This window comes from Desmodus rotundus, chromosome 13, assembly GCF_022682495.2.
Source record: "Desmodus rotundus isolate HL8 chromosome 13, HLdesRot8A.1, whole genome shotgun sequence".
Lineage (NCBI taxonomy): Eukaryota > Metazoa > Chordata > Mammalia > Chiroptera > Phyllostomidae > Desmodus > Desmodus rotundus.
Genome location: NC_071399.1, coordinates 93,072,643 through 93,094,987, shown reverse-complemented (window position 1 = coordinate 93,094,987; position 22,345 = coordinate 93,072,643). Strand labels below are relative to the sequence as shown.

Sequence of the window (22,345 nt, the reverse complement as noted above, 5' to 3'; positions counted from 1 at the left end):
ATGTGAGGTAGAGATTCAATTATTTCCCCCCAGGCTGCCTGTCTCATTTTTAATTATTGGGAATTAATTGGCGATTATTAGAAGTGTCACAAGGATAGGGCGGCCCGCTGTGCCCTTCCCCCTCTCCCCACGACGGGCCACGGCACGCCGAGCAAAGGTAACTCAGCCACTGGCTTTCCTCGGCTTTCACCAATTGTTCCACTAACGCCCCCCCCCGCCTTTTTTTTTGGTTCCAGACTCACACATTGCATGCAGGTGTCCTGTCTCCTTCATCTCCTCCGAGTGTGACAATTACGCAGACTTCCTTGTCTTCAGTGACTTGAGTTTTTGGAAGAATACTGGTTGGTCAGTGGCTTCGTAGAAGGTCCCTCCGTGTGGGTTTCCCCGATGACTAAGTTGAAGTCACGCATTTGTAGCGAGAATCCGCAGATGTGACGGTACACCCTTCTCAGGGCGTCCCTTCCGGGGACGAGATGCTGCTGTGTCACGTGGCCAGGGGGCTAAGGGGGCGTCTTTGGGCATCTTCACTCTGAAGTTACTCTCTTCCCCTTTATAATTAATCCCTATTTTGGGGAGAAACTTTGAGGCTATGTGAGTATCTTGTTTTCCTTCGTCTCTTGCCCACGTTGGTGCAGGCTGGTGGACTCTGCCCATAGCAGCTGTTCCTGCAGTGTCCCGAGGTGACTTTCTGTGTCCCCCTGCTCTTGCCTCCCCTTCAAACACCTCCCTGGCTTTGGGTCATCTCCTGTGATGTTGTCGATTCCCATTATTTTAACCACTTTTTTTTTAAGGCCAATCACTTCCGAATCAGACCTTTCGTCTGCACGCCACCACCTGGGTATGTTAACCTGATGTGCTAATCCCTAGTCCTTTCAAACTTAACACGTATAAATGTGACGTCATCCTTTTCCATCTCCGAGAACTTATTCCTCATCTCATGCTCTGCATCTTATTAAACTAACTCCACGTCCCCCCCGACTTCTCCTTCCTGCCCCCCCCAGTCCAAGCTGCCACTCAATTCCGTGGGTGCTGCACAGGACAGTTGTCCCCTCTCCCCAGCTTGCTCTCCCCTCTCCACCACCGTGATTAGTTCCCAAGGTGTTAGTGCTGTTTTAACAAAGTCACCCCGTGTGACGGAAGGAGTGGTGCAATTTTCTCTACAGTGTGCACTGTAGAAAATCTTGAAAGATGCAAAAAAATAAATAAATAAAAAAGAAAAAGAACTCCTATCCCTACAACTGCACTCTTGTCATCTCTCCCTGTGCTGTGGGATGGTCTCTTCAAGCAAAATTGTACATCTTAGCTTTGCTTTCCTTTATAGAATCTGTGTGCCTCCCCCCACCCTGCTTTTCCGTTCCCATCACAGCCTCTCTTAGATCAGGACCTTTGGGACACGTGTGTGTCCCATAAGTCATCTTCCAACAAGTTTTCCTGCCTACAGACCTGGCCACAGACACCTCCTCGTGTCGTGGCTTCCTAGTGGCGTTCTGCTTAAGGATGGAATAGATGTACTTCAGTCTATATATTTATTTTTAGACAGTGCAGTGTGTAAGAGGGGGAGAGAAACATCAACGTGTGGTTGCCTCTCATGTGTCCCCTACCAGGGACCCGGCCAGCAGCCCAGACATGTGCCCTGACTGGGAATCAAACCGATGACCCTTTGGTTCACAGGCCTGCACTCAATCCACTGAGCCACAGCAGCCCGGGCGATGCCCCTTCAGTCTTTAATGTGCTTCTCACGGAGATCCGGCTCTGCCTTTCCCCAGGGCCTGGCCTTGTCTGCTGTTACTCGCTGACGCGCTTGGTGCAGAGCCCGGCGGCTCCCTTTCCTTGCCAGATCCCACGAGAAGGGTGGGGTGGGTAACCTCACAGGGTGCACAGCCTCATCAGTCGTCAAGTCCTGGCTCTGGAGTCGGACCCCCTTCACTCGAATCCTGACTCTGCTTTGCCCGCCTTGTGACCTTGAGCGAGCTGCCTATGGCTGTGTGCCTCGTGGTGCCTTGTGACATGGGGCATGTTCACACTTAGCTCACAGGGAGGCGGTGAGGGTGAGAACAGGCTCTGCTACGTGCAGATGTTCAGGTACCCTGCCTTCCCCAGCATCTCCGTCCCAGCCCCACAGCCCTGCCTTGGTCTTACTGGCCTCCCAGCCCCACAGCCCTCCCGTGAGAAAAAACACAGCATCTGCTGCCTTTACTTCCTCAGCCTCCCATGAACTTCGGGCCCTGGATCAGCCCCATCACACTGTCCCATACTTCTTTATCTCATATCACAGCCACTGGACGTCATGGAGCCATTGGCGTCCTCACTGCCTGACGTGGTAGTTGCGAATACTCAGTAAATAGCGCTGGAAGAAAGGGAAAGGGAGGCTGAATGCAGAGACCAGTGAGTGCAAGCCGTCCAGCCTCACACCCCCGTGCAGGGCCGTGTGTGGCCCCCAGAAGCCAGGCCAGTGATCTCTAGGGACCCATTTCTTCACTTGCTGTCTCTGGAGCGTTGAGGGCTGACGTCTGCTTCTGTCCCAGCCATGTACTCGCTACTTCTTCATTTCCATGGCCGCAGGCCCCTGATTTCTCTCAGATCCCTTCATCAGCTCCTCTGTCTCCAGGCAGGCCTTGAAGATGGGAGTGACCCTGGATTTCACCTTGTCCAGCTGGGTGTGGCCTCGCCGAGCATTTTCTCTAATGCTGGTCGCTACATCCCAAACTCTGGGCCTAGGTTGCCAGCCGCTTGCTGCAAACCTCCACCTGGCCGGCTCCTAGAAACTTCACATTCGGGTTAGTTTCCTTCCTTGGCAGCTCGTCCAGACGTGCTCCCCTTCTCATCTGATCTACCGTGGTGTCCGGAGGTTGGCCCAAGCAGAAGCTTCGTGTCATCTTCTCAGGGTGTGGACCACTGATCCCTTGGGCCCCTGCATCCAATCGGCTGCCAGTTCTGGTTCGCGCTGTCAACCGAGCGCTCCTCATCGCACCCCTCCTGTCTGTCCTCAGTGCAGGGTGCAGGGTTCTCATCTCCTCCTGGTCTGTGGGAACCGCTTTCCAAACGGAATCTTGACCTCTGTCTCCCAGGTAGCCATCTCTCCACACTGTAGCCAGTGTGAGCTCTCCAAGTCCTGGGTGTGATGCCTACAACTTGGACTCGGTTGCCCACCGTAGTCTTACTCTGTCCGTCCACGGAGTCATTTTTAGAGAAAGACACATTCATGTCTCACCATCCCTTTCCTGGGCCGTGCAGTAGAGCATGCTGTTACTCTGTTTGTGTCTGGAATGCCGTCCTCTTTCTTCTCTGCCGCTGAAAATCTGACCCTTGCTTCACTCCCCAGACCAGCGTGGATTCCATTCCTTCTTTGTCGATTGGCAGGTGGGGGAAGGGAAGTGATTTTCTCTGAATTAGAATTGCCTGGACCACTTAGCTTGCTATGATCTCTCACTGCCTTTTGGTGAAATCCCTTTATATTACTCACCTAGCCTCCTAAGGTCTTTGAAGACAAGCTCGTGACTTAGGATGCTTTTCACTTCCCAGAGCAGCTAATTCAGGTCTTGTACCTGTTATTGAGGGTTTAGTTGGCTGTTCTAAATTTTTACATTTCACGGCCCATGTTGTGTGTACTTGTTTCAGTGTTGGTGCTGTTGTTCTCCTATTTGTCTGGAGAAACTTTTAGCCAAGGGAACGAACATTTTTATGCCTTCCAATGCCGTTTGCCGTGTTGCGGTCCAAAAGGGTTGTTAGCAGTTTATAGTGTCTCCGGCGTTTTGTATTTTATTGTGTTTTTATCCTTTGTCATATATTTTCGTACCTTGTACTTTCGTAAATGATAATATATTCACACATTACATTACCCATTGTAAGTCCTCAGTCTGTTTCCCCTCTTGATTTTAGTTTCTTTGATTTGCAATTATACCAGCTTTAAATTTAAAAAAATTGGATCTCCCCATTTTTCCTTTTATGTTATTTTTCTGTTGCTTCGGGTGGAGAAGTCAACATGTTCCACAGGCCTGACAAACAGTGTGGAGTTTTACTCTCTATCAGCTTGTTTTCATGTACTGCTGTATTATGAAGGACTTCCCAGAACAATGGTCCACGAATGCCTTCGGGGGTCTGTTTTCTCGCCTTTAAGAGCAGGATGGAAATTGCTTCCTAACCCAGCGCCCTCCGGGTAGGTTAGGAGACTCGCTGTGTGTATGTGAGGCAGTCTCATAAACTATAATATCCAGGAGGCACTTTGTGATATTTCATCCTCTCAGTAACATCTTTCCTGTAACTTAACCCAGCCCAGCTTCCGAGGGTCCAGTGTGTATTGGAGCTCTCCCTGCTCTTACTGTAACTCACGGTACTGCATTTTAATCGCCAGAGTTTTCAATGAGACAGTCTCTGCTCTGGAAAAAGGGAAACATCATGCACTTCCCTCACTTAAAATACTTTTGACTGTGCCAGTGTGGGACTTAAAGGGACCCTAGAGGAGGCAGGGATGTGAGGGATGGAGATGAGGTCCTTTTCAGCCTGAGGTCGTGCGATGTCACAGCTGCCGTTCACAAGTCACGGCTCTTGGCTGGTGAACTCCCTCCAGCCAGGAGAGGAACCAGGCAAACTTCGGTGGCATCTCGCGGAGACACGCATTCCTGGCTGACTCCCCCAGGCCTGGTCCACCAGGGGCTGGGACCACCTTGCTGGAAGTCTTCAGTAGTGACAGAGAAGTTCTCTAATTTCCCCGTGGCAGTCTATGGCCAAGGTGAATTTCCTTTGCAGATTTTTAAGTAATAAATTTTGTTAGGAAACTTTATTTGTGTATTTTGAAGTATAACAGCAAATATAATAATTTAAAAATGCATATGTGATTTTTTGAAAACAAAAAATATGGATTTTTTCATTACCTTAAAAATGACCTAATATGCTTGCAAAGAAGTTATTCCATTCTCCAAAGTCCCCCAAAATACCTAAACATTTCAGGGAAGAAACTATGATAACATATTCTGATATTTTAGGAGGTATTGGTTGGATCCAAACATAATTTCATGCTTTATTTCCTTACTTTATTGTTAACTGTCATTTTTTACCTCTCTCTTTGCTCAAAAGCAAATGTTAGTTTTCCGGCGTGTGTAAAAGCCACCGCTGTCCAGGCAGGTGCTGTTTCGATGCTTCCTGAGATTCCCTGGGATGCCTTGGACACCCGGAGCATTGAATTTCAAGTTCAGAATCAGACCTAACACGGAGATTTTGGTTTGAATAAACTGGAATGAAACTGGCCACAGCATAATGAACTGGCAAGTCACTGTGTTTAGTAATTGCCAGCTCCACCTGTAAATAGGTTTATTTTTTTTAACCATTTCCTTTAAACTGTCTATGATCTTTGCCATTTTTTTTCTTGTCCTTGTTTAATTTCACCTACCGTAAATAGTCCACAGCTTTCAAAGCAACTTTGGGGCTATGAAGTTCTGATGTTTGTGGGGTTTTCCTCCACATCCAAGCAATTCTTTGTGACACCAGCCAGATGTCCTACAATTCAACTCAATTCTGGTACTTTCTTCCTGGAGACTCAGGTGCCACCGGTGAAGGGCTCGGTCCTACAAGACTGTCCCGGCCCCACCTCAGATGCCAAGGGCAAGTCCAGGTGCCTCTGTGCTGATGGACTGGCTGTAGATAGGAGGTTCCCCTGACCCCCGCCTTTGGTTCGAATTATTCGCCGGAACGGCTCACAGGACTCAGGGAGCCATTTGACTTAGCGCATTGCCAGTTTATTTATTATAAAGATAGTACGGAAGAGACCCACAGGGCAAGGTATGGGGAAAGGGCCTGGCGCTTCTATGCCCGCCAAGCCCGTCACTGAATTGTCATGTGTTCACAAGCTTCATTTCATAGGCGGGATGGATTAAATCGTTGGCCGTTGGTGATTAATTCAACCTCTTGCTCCTCTCCGCGCCCCCGGTCAGTGGGGTGGACCGAGAGTTCCACGCGGTTGGTTCCCCTGACCCCTGGCCCCGAGCACTGTGGTGCGGTTGAGGGGGGTTTGTTCTGAGTATCAAGACACCGTTACCACTCTTATCACTTAGCAAATTCCAAGGGTTTTAGCAGCTCTGTGCCAGAAATGGTACAAACACCAAATTTACATTTCTTATTATAAATCGCACGATCACAGGCTACTTTGCTTGAATATACCTTGGTTTAGATGAATCAGTTTTCATTTTGTTGTTGCAGTATAAATTCACCATGAAGCTTTGGGATGGCTTCGTGTACGTGAAGAGAAGTATGTAATTTTAAGTTTCATAATTATCAGTTATAAGTTTTTATGATAATTACAAGTTTGTTATTTTTCAGTGACCTTTAACATACCTACTTCATGTTAGGCCTTGAACGCAATCTATTGATGATTTTCTATTCAAGAATATACCATATGTCTTAACTCTTGACCCCGACAAGAAAGAGGTTAAATACCGGATATCCAGAACTATTTGACCAAATCAAGACTATGTATTCTTCCCATGCAGAACAATTATGATTTGTTCATTTAGAATTATCAGTGATACTGTTACATTTTGAAAAGTGATTTTTAAAAAAATTTTTACCAAATTCTACTTTAACTGAGTTAAAACAGACGCCGGGTCTCTAGCGGTGGGGAGAAGTCCAGAATTCTGGTTAAAATAAAAGTAGCCAACGTGTGGAGCCAAAAAGGTTTTAATGTAAATACATTTGCACAAGTAACTAGAGGCTTACTAACATAAGGGGACCCATCCTGACATTGCCTAGCTTCCCGAATAATGTAGCAGATTTTAAATGATGGTGCTGCAGGGGCTGTGCTGTGGGGTTTGGCGGCCAGCTGCTTCCTCTTTTTGTTCGCTGTCGCTTTCCTTGTAGCACTAAGTCCTTCTTTCTTGGAGTCCCACATGCTTCTCCGGGATTCCATTCCAGTCTTTGAGTCCGACACACCGGGCAGACGAGCCTGCAGGTCACAGCGCAGGTGAAATAGCAGTCAAGTCTCTTCTCATCGTCGTTCCTAGAAACAAACCGGTATTTCTTTCTCTGAGTTGTGTTTTTAAGAATTTTGAGCTGTGGCTGCTGTGGCTCAGTGGATTGAGCGCTGGCCCGTGAACCAAAGGGTAGCTGGTTCAATTCTCAGTCAGGGCACATGCCTGGGTTGCTGGCCAGGTCCCCAGTAGGGGGCGCTTGAGAGGCAACCACACATTGATGTTTCTCTCTCTCTCCCTCTCTCTCCCTTTCCCTTCTCCTCTCTCTGAAAATAAGTAAATAAAAATTAAAAAAAAAGAAGTTGAGTGTGCTTTATCAAAGCAGATGTTAACAAAGTGTTTCTGTTCTCTTTTCAACAAATCCATTTGAGTTCTTTAAAAAGTCTTCCCTTTTCTAATGATTTTCTTTTCTAAAGTTAAAAAGGTTTCTTTGTCGAGGTGTAACCCCCTCCATGCTTTTGTTTCAGTTATTAGCTTACTATTAGTGCTTACACGTAACAAATAATTCCACAGTAGGGCGTCTCCGAACAGCACAGGATGCTGACGGACCCGTTTCGCCAGCTGAAGATGGCCTGCGTGTCTTGTCGCGGGAGGTCCGGGGCCTCCTCCAGCCAGATGGAGCCAAAGTGGTGTCTACTGGTAACTGCGTAGCTAGAGACAACGAACACCTCGCAGAGGTGTCCAGCCCGCGGCCCAGCACAAAACCGTACATTTACTTAAACCATGAAGAGATTTTTTTGTGTGATTACGTGTCACAATGTATTTACCGTGTGGCCCAAGACAACTCTTCTCCGTCCAGCGTGGCCCAGAGACGCCACAAGGTGGGACACCCCTGCAAACCCGCTTACTGATTTCTAGTGATTTCTTTTTTTAATTTTCCCTTCAGGCTCACTGCAGCTGCAGACGATTTCCATTTGCGTAGCAATTTTGTATCTGAGAGCACTTTGACCTTTACTGTCTGGTTTGATCTTCACCCAAACCTGGTGGGGTGAACGTGGCCCCGGGGGGTAGCCCTCAGTGACAGAAGAATGAACAAGCCTGAGAAGACTGGGGCCCCACCCACAGCTGCAGGGGTGCAGAGCTGTGAGCCCAGGTTCCCCGTTCTCTCTGTCCTCCGTCCCATGCACATGCCCCCCTACCTCCCAGAGCCTTCAGAATCATGCTGCCTGGCAGCCCTGTGGGCCTGGGCTGCTGTCTGCGTAAATCCAGAGAACCGCGTAGTTAGGACCAGTCACGGCCTGCTGGCCGATTTCAAGGGGGGATTGCAAATATGTACCGTCTGTGCTACTTCCAGGAGGCCCATGTACGAACACACAATAGATTATGCTTTAAAAACACTCGCCAAGTACGTGTTGGCTCACCTGTACCTGTGTGCTTTGGACACCCTGGTTCAGTTATTTTTCTGTGCATGCTTCTCCTGTGGCCTTGGATCCTTGCAGTATTAATTTTAAAATAGGACAAAGACTTAGAGAAAAGTGAATGGGCTGTGTAGGGTTAGTCCTAGCTCACTCCACCTGCGATTACGAAGGCTTTGTCACATTTTTAACTGTTCACGGTTACAAAGACTTATTAACACACACAGAAAAGCCATTATAAAACACTCAATTTCAAAGTGCTTTGACTAACTTTATGAAATATGTATCCATAAGATCAGTCATTTTGTAATTTTTCATCGTGTGGCACGCGCATTACTTTCGTGTGTGTGAGATCCACGCCTGCTTAATCGTCCGAGGCTTCTCGTCGACTAATTCCTTGTGAAGAAGTCATTTTTAGTAAAAGTTTCATCTATTTTCTTTTCGGGTTTACTGGGGGTAAAGCTGACAAGTAAAATTGTAAGATATTTAAAGTGTGCCTCCTGATGATTTGGTTCATCTATACTTTATGAACAATTCGCGCCTATTTAGCTAATTACCATTTCCGTCATCTCACGTGCTTCACCTTGTTGGTGAGAACACCTAAGTCCTCCCTTCTTAGAGAACTTCCTGCGTTACGCCGTACAGAGTGGTCAGTGTGGTCACCACGTTTGACGTTAGACCTCTGTTCTTACTCACGAATGTAACCGTGCTTGTTTCAGGGTCAGCTTATGGAGCTGCACTTCCTAGCGCGTGTGGTTCACCGGCTCGGCCCTGCGTAAAGGGCAGAAGAGGCAGCATGCTTGTTTGGCTTCTTTTTGGAATTCTACTTGGTTTTACAAAACATTAGCGAACAGTCCCATCCAATTTATAAATTACATAGCTATTTTAAGCAGTGGTTTGCTGACCCAGTTTTAGTTTTTACATTACTTCAGGGGGCAGATAGGTGTACCTCGGACTTTGAAGTCCTCTGCCAGTGTAAATGTTTCTACACTTCGCAGGACTCAGTTCTATGCCTTTCTGGGGTTTACTGAATAACAGTGTTGCTCTCGCCAGTCTGAAGGTGAAGAAAGGGAGGAAGGATGATTTTTTTCCCTCCCAGGATACCAGTCTGTTGTTGACAAAGTCCTATCTTTGTCAAAGTCTTTCTTTTCCATTAATGATTACTCACACTTCCTGGTTTTAAAAGTCGCCCCTCGCCCTGCCCCTAAGTAGGGAAGGAAAAAAAGACTAGGAAATAAGGAGTGGGTTTGCCTTTGAGTAAATTGAAATCTGCCCCCTTCCGCAGGAGAGAGCTACGTGTGCGGCTCCATCGAGCCCTTCAAGAAGCTGGAGTACACCAAGAACGTGAACCCCAACTGGTCGGTGAATGTTAAGACCACCTCCGCGGCCCGGCCCGTGTCGTCCCTGGCCACGGCCAAAGGCAGCCCTTCGGAGGTGCGGGAGAACAAGGATTTCATCCGGCCCAAGCTGGTCACCATCATCAGAAGCGGGGTGAAGCCGCGGAAGGCGGTCCGGATCCTGCTGAACAAGAAAACCGCCCACTCCTTCGAGCAGGTGCTCACTGACATCACCGACGCCATCAAGCTGGACTCGGGAGTGGTGAAGCGCCTGTACACCCTGGACGGGAAGCAGGTGAGGGGCGCCCCGGGCTGCGGGGACCGTGGCCTTGGAGGCGAGAGTGAGGGTGGGGTGGGGTGGGATTTCTGTGGCCTGCAGTGGGAATCTGACACACCCGCTTACTGGTGGTGAGAGAGTTGGGTCATTTAGTCAACAAATACATAGAATAAAGTAAACCGTACCCATCTGGGCAGCTTAATGGGCAGCTTAAATGATTACTCAGAGAGTTCTGCTTTCACTTACTAATTGCCAACCTAATGGTGCTCCTGAGCCGTCCGATTCCAACGGTGTCATAGGTCATGAGAGTCTTGTACCCTTGAGCGTGACTGAGATGGAGGGGACACTCTGGCCAGCAGAGGAAAAGCCACCTCCTTTCTGTGTCCTAAACAATGGTTTATATTTACTCTCTTGGTGATGGCCCCTGGTAAGATTTGTCTAAATTCTACAGGTTTTAAGTACGTAGCTAAGGGATACAGTGCTTCCATCGGAGTGGCATATTTCTAGAACCTTATCCACCTTATTTTGAAGACACAGTTTTGGCATTAACATGAAGGGGGTTCTCAGTGATGGAATGTAGACAGCGGTTGACACGGGTGAGTGGACACTTCAATATGTGCTGCTCAGGTGACCTGGACGGCGGTCGCGGGTGGACTCTGGAGGTTTGACAGCCCCGACGCGGCGCCAGATAAAAAGACACCGATGTGTGTGCAGGGCGAGGGGCTGGTCTTCGAGAGTTTTCTCGTATCACTTGTTTAGGTTATAATGTTTAGCACACTGTCTTTGCTTGACATTTAGTTTGTCGTGTGCTCTGTCCAAACGCCTTTGAAAAGTTGTTTTGAGGGATAGCGTGAATGACTTGTATGGGGGGCACATATTAAAAATCAAAACTAGATTCATACATTAAAAGGTTGATCTTAGTAAATAGAGAAATAGAAGTTCCCGAAGGCTAACACGTTGAAGCAGTGAATTAGAAGTAGACGCAAATACGAGAAGGGATGCTTGTTGTGGAAGAGCCCTTCCCCTAGCGAGCCGTCCAGCGCTCTACGGTATAAATTCATTAGGGAAGAAGGAATGCCGGACAGTTGGGTATTGCCCCATCCTCTGCTTGTCTTGTGGAACTCCCCGCAAGTCTCACGTGGACGAGGATTCTGAGGGATGGAACTCCCAGTTTTCTGGATCTAAGAGGGTCATAGCCCACACGTCACCAACATACCAGTGACCAAAAAGTCCACTGCCAGTGTGAGTTACGGCAGCAACGGCGTGGGCGGGCCACACGGGAGCACCCTCGGGAGCAGCTCAGCCTCTTGCAGTTCTGCCCTTGTGTGTAGTGCGTTCCCCAGATGGGGGTTGCCCTGTTTCCGTAACAGTGTGATTTACGACGAAGGATACCTATGGATAAACCTTCCTCGCCACTCACCCCAGGGTGTTGGGGGTTCCAAAATTGCCACACGCCGAATGTAACGTCAACTTTAACGGCTTTAGTAAACTCTGAGACCGAGCAGTCCTTTGTTCTAAGGATGAGTTCCTAGAATAGGTCCTTCGGTGTTCTCAATCGTTTTCTTCTTTTTAGGAATTTACTGAGTGTCTCTACTTGATCATGGATGGTTTTGCTGTCGGTTAGTTAGTGTGGTGGTTTAATAAACCAAGTTCAAGGTTCGATGCAGACTCTGACCAGTGGTGTCTGCGGTGTTGTGGATGTGACAAAAAAAATTCACACGGACTGCAGAAGTCCTGTGGAGAAAAAGGGACAGCACGGCCACTCTCTGAGTGAGAAAGCACCCCGACCCCTGCCTGGACAGGCTTTTGTTGCTTTTCTGGGAGCATTACATCAAGGAAGTTCCTCATTCATCACTGTGAGGCAGTAATGATCAAACAATAGGTAACCTTCAAAGAACTATGAGGGCTTATTCTGAGTCAGGGTCAGCTAGCTAACGGGCCATAAAACTTTGGGAAACAAACTCATTTTATGCTTGGACCCTTATCAGAAAATTGAGGACATTCTTAGCAAAGCAGGTTTCACAGGATTTTATGCATTATTTCTTAGCCTGATTGCCCTGGGGAACCGCCCATTCCTGCCCAGGGCTGCACCATCCTCTGTCATTGTTTCAGGCTTAAGTGAGGCAGGGGAAGTAAGGCAGCCAAGAGATTAGGAGACTTCTTGCAGACAGAATGAGGACTCAGGCTATGTTAAAGCCGAGGGGCGAGGGTCCATCACCCCCTTTTTCTATAGCCCCCCCAAGTCCTTCCCTGAAGGCCCCTTCATGACTGTGCCTGTCTTAGGTCGTCCATCTCTTGAGGAATCTTACCTGTCGTTGGCTAACCGGTCATCTGCCCCGGGCCAAGCAGGGTGAAGTGAGAGGGGGCAGAGGTGGCGCCCCTGCCAGGGAGATAAGCTTTGTCTCCTTAGTGGCTTATGGTCCCAAGGTCTCTGACTCAGCCTTAGCCAAGGGAGGTTACAGCTTCTGAAACCAGGCAGGGCGGTTCCCAACAAAGGTTTAGTAATGCCAGAGGGCCAGGGTTCGCACCTCTGACTCAGGCCCAGACTGTTTATGTTTTTAGCCCATCGCTCACTGGAGCCTCATTACCCTCCCCAGGAAAACGTGGGTAAAACGACCACCCGTGTCACAGAGGGCGTAAGAGCGGGAACTACAGTAACACACGTAAGAGCAGTTTTGAACTATTACAGTAACACGATAGCTTTAGTGTGCAGATGTAAATGCTTGGGCTGCGTTAGCGTGCGTAATCATCGGAACAGCTTGATTATTATCCCTGTGTAGCGGAACAGGACGCTAAGGCACCGAGTTTGTTGAAAACAAAAGAAAACAGAACTAGCATGTCTAAGACCACGCAGGCTTGGGTTTGAACCCGTCTCCCTCCAGAGCCTGTGCTTGTAACCGCTGCACCGCCGCAGGGGATACTAAATTTAGCACCAAACAGACGTGCGTGCACTCAGACCTTTCAGGTGAGCAGTGCGTCCAAACACTATCACCCAGAAGTTTCCCGCTGCGTGGTTTTCGCCTGCGCTCACTCGCTGACAGTTGCCTTCCCCTGGGTTTTCTGTCGCGCCTTCGGTTCGGCCAGTTTGGCATTCGCCCCGTGGCAGTGGCACGCTCTCTCCCGCGCGAGGACAGGGAAAGCCTGCGGAGGAAGGAAAGGGGAAGGAACGTAAAGACGCCGTGCTTGGCTTCCCAGGGGGAACGGAGATACTTCCTCCTGGGCCTGTGGGTCTTTGGGGCCGTTTCTGTTCAGAAGAGAGATCGGCCCCACCAATGGTTTGTTAGGGTCCCGGGACAGCCTCGCAGACACCAGGGCCTGACGACCCTCCTCGGACACACCACCTCTGTCCCCAGCGCCTCCCGGGTCATCATGCGCCGCCCTAGGAGAGGGGCAGGTGGCACGGGGGTCCACAGGCTGTCACAGGATGTCCCCTGAGGTTGCTTGTTCCACCTCTTTCTCTTTTTAATTGTGTGACTAAGTCCTTGAGTCAACTAGACAAATGACATGGGAAACCCAGGGCCCGAGAGAGCGTTCAGAGGTAAATTCGGGGGGTGGGGATTGAGGGAACAAAATTGTTTAAAAGCATCAGTAGCTCGAGTGCTTTGAGTGAGTGAGTAGAGAGAAGATGTGCTGGCTTTTCTGATCGCTTGGTGCATCCTGTGGCCGAGACGTATCCACAGGGTGGGAACCAGGGATGCGGGGGTCCTGGTGACGGCACCGTGACAGCCCTGCTGCTGCCAGCTGTTCCGCGGAGATGGCACCTGAGGGCCAGGTGTTAGGCTGTGTGCCCTTCTCACATGTCCCTGCCCCGCACAGCCTCCTTGCTCCTTGGCCTCTTGGGTTGGCTTTAAGCCCTAACCCAGAGTCCCTTGTACAGGGGGTTCTGGGGGCTTTGAGTCTTTTGGCCGAGACAAGCAGTCACCCCAGGGAAGGGCTGTGCCACTTGGAAGCATTTTGCAGGCAGCTGAGGTTTCCGCACACGACCCTGGTGGCTCCTGAGTGGACTGCTCCCGAGCAAACCCTTTCCAGTTATTTCAACTCCTTTTTTTATTCAGGCTGTTGAAGCATCCCAGAAAGTTGCCACCCCCTCGCCCCCGCCTCACACCCCTGGGTGCAGTGGGGTGTGCTCTGCTCACCCAGTGGTCAGGCACTTTGCCGCCCTGGCCGGGGGTGGGGGCCGAAGAGATACTTGCTGTGTCTTAATGTCAGGGTTGCATCGCTTGTCTGGGCCGTGATGACGGGGCCCCCACGCTGGAAGGAGGTCATTCTCCAGCTGAAGGTTGGACCCCCCAGCTGAGGGGAGTGTGCTGGGTGTGAGAGTCTCTCTCCTGTCCTGTCCAGGATGCGGACGGTGGGGTTTTCTCTGGGTCACTCACTCACCCTGCCCGGCAGCCACTCCCAGAGGTCCCTGGAGTGAGACTGTTTTTTAAGTGATTAAAATAAGCCCCCAAGGTCGAAGATTTGCTGCAAAGCCATACTTGCACAGCTACTGACGCCTTTTCTGGGAGCAGCTACGCCGGCTGTCTCGAGCTGCTGAGTCTTCTAAATCGGCGGTTCCCGAATCCTTGCGTAGAAGCAGAAACCACAGGGGGTCTTAGCACAGCCGGAGCCCAAACAGACAGGTACACGGTAGGGGTCATAGGGAAGTCACTTCCCAGTGACCGTTCTCCCCACTGGAGTAGAGTAACGATGCCAAACGGCCTGGAATGGTACAGCAGCGTTGATTAACTAGATTGCTCTTTCAGTAGAGAACGCACGCACGTCCCATCCTACTTGCTCCTCGACATCGAAGCTCTGTTCGGAATCGCAGCACAGGGACAACTCCCTCAGGGACGATACACGCACAGCAGTCGTGCACTCCGCAAAACCCGCTGCCGCTAGCACATGAGGGTGAGCAGGCGGTCTGCTGCCGTCCTCATGTGGAAAACACTGGGAACCACGCAGCGGAAGCTGAGACGCCCGTGACCGAGAGGCTGAACTCGAGAACAGGTGTTCTGGCTGCTGCCTTCGTCCATTTGGGAGGCGGTAGCCAGTACCGCAGACTGGGTGGCTTGGACGCAATGGAAATTTCTGTCTCACAGTTCCGGAGGCTGAGGGGCCAGCACCGAGGTGTCGCCAGCTCTGGCCCAGTGACAGCCCCTGTCCCGGTTCATGGGAAGCCAGTTTTTGCAGCGGGAGAAGCTGGGGCCTTTCCGGGCACAAATCTCTTTCATGAGGGCTTCACCCACGCGACCTAATCTCTCCCCACAGGCCCTGTCTCCTAAGACAGCCACCTTGGGGGGCATGTTTCAACACAGGAGTTTTGGGACTCACAAACGTTCAGACCACAGCAGCTGCTGACTGAGGGAGCCCCAGAAGCTGTCAGTAAATGAGTTAGTTACTGTGTCCTCGCTGTCTGTTTGTAACATTGAATCCGTTTCTGTGTTTTAAAGGTAAAGCTCAAAAGTTGCTTGCAAATGAGCCATAATAATTGGAGTCATTTATTTTAGGTACCTAGTGTATGAGCTTTTTGGAGTCCAGGAAGTGGTAGTGGTGATGGATAGGAATCTGTCAGCACATACCACAAAGTGGTTTTTGGTTTTAAATACGTCATTCTAATGTGAAATAAGAGTAATTTGGTTCACGCTTGAGTTTAGAGAGTTCTGAATACTTTTTCCCCTTACAAGTTAAAAAGTCATACACATTACTACTACATCTGACCTTGGCAATGAACGGGCACAGAAAATGTGAAAACCAAGAGGTTTCCAAGTGGAAAGGGGTTCCGGATGTGACCGGATTTGGTTGGGCTGGAAAAGGAGATTTTCTGCAGCTGCTGGTCGCAGTGGCTATTTTTAAGTAAAACAGCAATAGCTCTAATTGACTTCCTGAAGCACATTTTAACCCTTTATTCGTGGCAGGCAGCGTTCCCACGGTTAGGGTCTGGGGTGCCATCTATGTCCTGAAAGTGGATGTTGACACCTCTTAGTTTTGTTTGCCATGGATGTGAAAGAACAGTGGATACAAATAAGTTAGCTTACATTTTAAAGTGTCAAATTACAGTTTCCTGCAGAAGCTCAGGGCGTGTCTCAAACCAGCCTCCTGATTTGGTTAGTGCTCCGAGTTGATGGGAAATCTTAGCTGTTTTCAAAGAAAAAGGAGCCTAGAATCATTAAGATACTTTACTTAGGGCACAGGTGGCAGACACAAGGCCCTAGGGCTGAATCCAGCCCTCCACCTGGTTTTATCCGTCCAGTCGCCTTGTTTCTACCCTGCGGCAGCAGCGCCGAGCTCCTTGCCCCTAGTTAAGGAGTAGTTACATTTATACAGTCCTAAAGTTACGTTCGGCCCTTTGAAGGGCACCGCGAGGCTGATGTGGCCCCCCGGTGAAAATGAGTTTGGCACCCCTGACTTCGGGAGTTAATGTGTCCAGAATGGAATGTGCTGTTTTCAGTCACCTACCTTTGGTTGCTTTTCAGGACTTAAAAGCGACACCTGTCCTCACGTAGATATTAATTCCGCCCAGCTGGGAAGAGTTAGCCCTTTTTTCCAGTCTGAACTTATCTGACAGTGTCATTAGTTATGGGCACCTGCAGTGACATGTATTTTAAGGCTCAGATTAGTTTCAGCAAAAGTCAGTTTTCTGTAAATTGAATTCTAGTTTACCGTGAGGTGAATTCTGTAGTATCCCGCCCCAGAACGGGAGATGTGTGCCCCTCGAGTATGCTGAGGGCCACTTGGCTACTTAATGGTGAGACTGGGCTTTGGGATCGTCCTCCGGGGGGACTTCTGCTTCTGCAAAGGCTGAGAGCCCCGATTTGGCCCTCAGGGATCACGTTGGAGTGACGGAAAGAACTTGGACTTGAAGAACAGGACAGGCGTCCCTTGGTGGGCTCCAGCCACCAACCTCTCAGTTAACAGCCAGCCGTGCCAACGGGTCACATCACAAAGACCCAAGAACTTGGACTTGAAAGTCAGCTGGGCCTGTGCTCAGATTTCAGTCCAAAAAATCGAGCTGGCTCGAGTTTCTCATTCAGGCCTGGAGAACGAAGTTAGTTCCCCATGTAAGTGATGACTGCAGTTTGAAAATCCTGTCTGTTGAATGTACTTGTAACAAGGAAAGTGGCTTAGGTACGCTGAAATTTAAGGACAGATGTGTGCGTAGCATGACGTAGAGGGAAAAATACCAGTTTTTACAGACTAGTTTCCAGCTTAGACTTAAGACTGATAGACTGAGGTTGAATCTGCCCTCTACCCGTGGCCACAGTGGAGTCTGTTCTCCCACTGGGAAGAGTTAGTTCTTGGCTCCTCCTCAGCGTTCTCATCTGTACAATGGGGATAATAATAACCACGCCTGCTCTGTAAGTTGTCGCTGGGGCCTAATGAGACAGTCCACGTGACGAGCTCACACGTCTCATTAAGTCGTTGCCACAGTCCTGTGAAGGCAGAGTCCTCTCCTCCGCAAGACTCAGCTTCAGGGTGGCCACACGTACGGCCCACTTCCAGATCCCCCAGTTCGGGTGGGACCGACAGCTCCCGTTCCGGGGGCTCTACTGATGGTGGCCCATTGCAGGTGGCACCTCCGTTCTTGATGCTGCTGCCTGCTGCCAGGCCTGACTCTCCCGTCCTGATTCCTAGGGTGAGGCGAGGTGAGGGCCAGTGCCCAGTTTTGTCTCTGCATTTCTAGGACCCGACCTGGTAAATTCCACAAGTGATTGAATGGCTCAGTGACAAGTGGCCAGCTTACCATAGCTACACCTCTAGCACACAGCTTCCGGGGAACTTGCAGGTCGTGCCCTTTAGGGCTCGATTGTGCCCTCGAGGGGTCGATCCATTGTGGTGGGCCCATCCACTCTCAGGGGCTCATCCCGGTACTGCTTTCTTAGCTCAGGCTCCTGGGGTAGCAGAACAAAACAACAAACACAAAAACCCCGTCACATTTTAGAGCGTTTTCTCTGTGGGAAGCCTGTGTCCACCCTCTGAGTCAGGAGAATTGCTCTACATCCTCCAGCCGTTGCTTCAGCCGTCCAGTGAGGAAAGGGAAGAGCCAATCGACATGCTCCGTGTCGGTGACAGGCCGACGAGAGAGATGCTCAGGGACAGCATCTGGCTCAGCGATCGCGGCGACCCAAACCCTTGGTGGCTGGGCTCCTTGCGGCCGGAGATCAAGATGTCACAGCAGACTGTTCTGATTCGTTTACATCCTTGAAACTAAATTAAGTGAAAGAAACTAAATGGAACTTAAAAAGCCCAACTTCGAAACCTAACCTCTGTTGTAAACAGCACCCCCATGAAGAAAAGGACGGATGGGGGATGCAGGTCTCAGTTGGGTTTTTCCACTGGAAGATTCATGTGTGATCGTTGCAGAGAATTGTGAAGTGAAGGAGAAAATATTGAGATAAGTTAAAATGATTGATAGTCTCATTGACAAGATGGCTCTTGCTAATATCTTGGCTTCTTTCCTTTGCTTTTTTTTCCTTAAAAAATGGAGACCCTACGGTGCACACAAGTTGGCTTCTTGCTTGCGATTCCGTGAGATGCTAGGTACCTTCATGCGGGCAATGTCTTGAACTTATTAAGCCGTCTCCTCTCTCTGTTGTTGCCCCTGTGCCTTTCCGTCGGTCATTCGTCCTTGGAACCTCTGCTGGGTGCTCTCGGGCTGGGGAGCGACCTTTGATGCTCCCTGCCGTCAGTTATTGGAAGTTAAAAGTATGTCAGAATTTACCCACTCTGCCAAGAACCCTCTGGAAAAAAACCAAAACAAAACACTGTGGGCATATTTCAAGTGGTGGCTGATAAAGTAAGTCTAGTCCTACCCATGAAAACCAGATAACTGAGGCTTTTTAGGTCAGTAAAAGCCTAGTTACCCCGACCCCTGCGGAGTCTCGCCCCGAGGGACGAAGCACAAGGCAATCCTCTTTGTGAGTCTGCATCCTCTCTGCTTTGTGTTGAAACAGTTTGTGCGCACGCGGGAACTGAAACATCGTGGAGAAAGAAGACAATACTTTGTTGACTCCTATATTCTTTTTCAGTGGAGTTTCTTAGATATCCATGTAACATTTTAAAGACACTTAAAGACATGAAAAAGACATTAAGAAAACGGTAATGTATATTTCAGATACACGAATGGTTCTCTGAGCTGTTGTTACTCCTTGATGCTCCCTAAGTTTTCTTCTGGAAAATGTGCTTAACTGAGACTTTGCTCCATTTCTTGACTGCCATATTCTTGGCTACCCTTATCAGATGCTTAATGTTTATTAAATGACATTATCAGGTTTAGCTTGTGGCTCAGATTCTGATGGGTAGAACCGCAGAGTTGTGGGGAGGGCCAGGCGTGCCCTGAGGAGAGGTCTCTCCAGTGTTTCTTTTTCTGGATGTGGAATACCATGATCTAAACATACCTTGACAGGTGGTAAGGTAAAATCAGTATTTTATTTTGTAGTCTTCAACCGAGGATACATTTATTGATTTTAGAGAGAGGGGGAAGGGGCAGGGAGAGAAAGAGAAAGAGAGAAGGGAGAGAGAGAGAAACATTGATGTAAGAGAGAAATATCAATTGCTTGCCTCCCACGGGCACCCAACCGGGTGGCGAACCCCCAACCTTTTTGGTGCCTGGGACAACGCTCCAAGAAACTGAGCCCCCCTGGCTGGGTCACAGGGTTTTTTTTTTTTTAATTTAAATTTTTATTGTTATTCAATTACAGTTGTATGCCTTTTCTCCCCTTCCCTTCCCCCCACCCCAGCTGAACCCACCTCCCTCCCCCATCATCCCCCCCGATTTTGTCCATGTGTCCTTTATAATAGTTCCTGCAATCCCCTCTTCTCACTGTCCCCACCCCACTCCCCCCTGGCCACTGCTAGACTGTTCACGGGGGGGGCGGGTTTAATATGCACAGGAAACGGAGGAGCAAAGCTTGAAAGTACTTTCCAGCTAGCGTGCCTGGTGATTTAGTGGCCAGCGTCTCAAGTACCATATACTTGGCTGTTGAGAACAAGGGTGGATGGGTAAACTCGTGTGCAGCGATCAGAGTTGGGGTGCTTTCCTTCTGCTGCAGCCTGGGAGGCTGGGAGACTGAGGCGGTGTGCCCTGGTCAGTCCGGCTGGCTGTGGGCAGGGCCTGCACCCCGTGGAGGCGGACGGCATTGCAAACAGCCATGCCGTGCCCAGTAATCCCATCAACAGGGGCTTTTTAAAAAGATTTTATTTATTTATTTTTACAGAGGGGAATGGAGGGAGAAAGAGGGGAAAACATCAGTGTGTGAGAGAAACATCAATCAGTTGCCTCTCTCATGTCCCCATCTGGGGACCTGGCCAGCAGCCCAGGCACGTGCCCTGACTGGGAATCGAACCAGTGAATTTTCAGTTCTCAGGCCAGCACTCAATCCACTGAGCCACACCAGCCAGGGCCATGGGGACTGTTTTGAATGGGAAGGTCAACTGTAACTCTGGGGTCAAAGCTGCAAGTTGGGGGGACAGAATCAGCGCTAGCAATACGTGGGGGCCCGTGTGGAGACACGGTAGAAGGCCCACTTCCGCCCTGGGTTGACGCGGGAGCCTGCGGAGAATAGCATGACGTGTTTCTCGGGCCTTCTCGGGGATCGGCGCGCCATGGAAGGAATTGTACAGACACGCTGTCCCCTCTGTTTCTGAATGGCATCGTCCTTTCCTTCCTTCTGCAGCAAAGCCTCCTCTTCTCCTCTGTCTACCGTTCACGTCACATGGGCAGGTTTAGCCATCACTGTGTGTTTAAGAAAGTGCAGCCATTTACTGAACTCTTGTAGCTGCAACAGTTACTAACTTACAGGAGAAGAGAGGCTCTCAGAAGGTCTCGTGCTGAGGCTCCAGATCCCCACGGGGGGGGGGTCTACCCTCCTGCGTTATTTCACGGTGCGGGCCGCGGGCCGCAGTGGCCACAGAAACACAGACCTGCAGAGTCTGTCAGGGGAACAGACACGAAACACTGTTTCCGTTTCATCTTTTTGCATGGAAGCGGAAACCCTCTTTGGATTTATTTGTGTCAGCAGAAACGGGCATGAAGGTGGGTCTTCCTTAGAGTGATGCGGTGTGATGTTCAAAAACTGAGGGCTGCTTGTGCGTGTGTGCGAACGGTCGGTCCAGAAGGCGTTCAGCCATGTGGTTTGACAAATGGAGACCTTCACTGAAGAAGATACGAGGTACAAGAGACATTGTACATGGGACAGTGACGCCTCAGTCCCCTTCGAAGTAGGAACCCTGGGACCTCACACAGTTCTCCCAATCGCCATCAGCTGTCCTGTCATATTTTCCCGAATCTCATTGACATTGATGGTCTGAAATCTCTTCCCTTTCAAACGTGATTTAGTTTTGGGAAAAGCCAGAAGTTGTGGGGCGCCAAATCTGGGCTGTAGGGGGCTGAGTCAACTGGGTGATTTGATGTTTCCCCAAAAAACCCTGCACAAGATGTGATGTATGAGTGGGCATGTTGTCGGGGCGAAGCTGCCAATCACCAGCTGCCCATAGCTGTGGCCTTCTGAATCATCCAAATAGTTTCTGTGGAGGAACGTTCAAGCTTAATGCAAAATTGGATGCAGATTCATTGCTCTACTCGCTCAGTCATTTTGAATGTGACAGTCACACAGAACACATGCTCACTCAACAGCATCTACACCCCCACTGACCAGTACAGTGAAGTCGTCATTGTTCACATGTGCATTCCAGTCCCCTCTCCTTGGCTGCCAGGTGACATTGATGTCGGGCAAACCATTCTTGTTGTATTAACAATGGCTGGACTTTTTCTGGACAGACCTTGTATATATCTATATGTCTATAGATATAGATGTAGCTATACAGATATTTATGTAGAGATGTCTTTTTTCCTGTTCAAAGCCATCTTCAAATCCCAAAACAAGGTTTGGTCTCCCTCACGAGGTTTCTGCAGGCGTGGGGAAGAGAAGCTGGTGCCAGGCTTAGATCCACAGGCCCTGGGCTCAGTTCTGGGCACAGTTTTGAGGTTGGCGAGATGCTGAATTGCTTTCCAAGTATTTCTTTCCTACCTCCTCCTCGGCGACCCGCCCACCCACAGAGCCAAAGGGTTTGGGCAGCTACGTCGGAGAGGGTTGTGTACAGAAGATGCAGGTGAAAACTGACGGGGCTGGTCTACAGATTTTAAGGCCCCCTTTGGGGGACTGGTTTTCTCACAGACTAAGGGGAATGGTCTTTATTATAAGTCCCTTCAGCTAACGCTGACCACAGAGAATAGGAATGAAGAATAGGAATGACACAGTGGAAAAAAAAATGACTAATTCCGATGATTTAAAAGAAATCAAAACCCTGTATCTTTAGCTGAGGGTTTTTGCTGTTTGTTTTAAGCAGTGGCTCTTAACTTTGGCGGCTCATACTCCCCTCTGAGACTCGGGCCAGGCTCCGACCAGGGATTGCTGCCCCGGGAGAGTTACATTCACA

At 49.5% G+C, this 22,345-nt stretch overlaps 1 protein-coding gene across 3 annotated transcripts in view; it reads left to right on the top strand.

Moving 5' to 3' along the window:
• DCLK1 (doublecortin like kinase 1) overlaps nt 1-22,345 on the top strand; it is a 246,453-nt gene that overhangs the window by 9,248 nt on the left and 214,860 nt on the right. For all 3 annotated transcript variants that reach the window (XM_053916496.2, XM_053916499.1, XM_053916498.1), the window contains exon 3: nt 9,600-9,946. In XM_053916496.2, the coding sequence (XP_053772471.1) occupies nt 9,600-9,946 (347 nt within the window). The remainder of the gene's footprint in view (nt 1-9,599; nt 9,947-22,345) is intronic.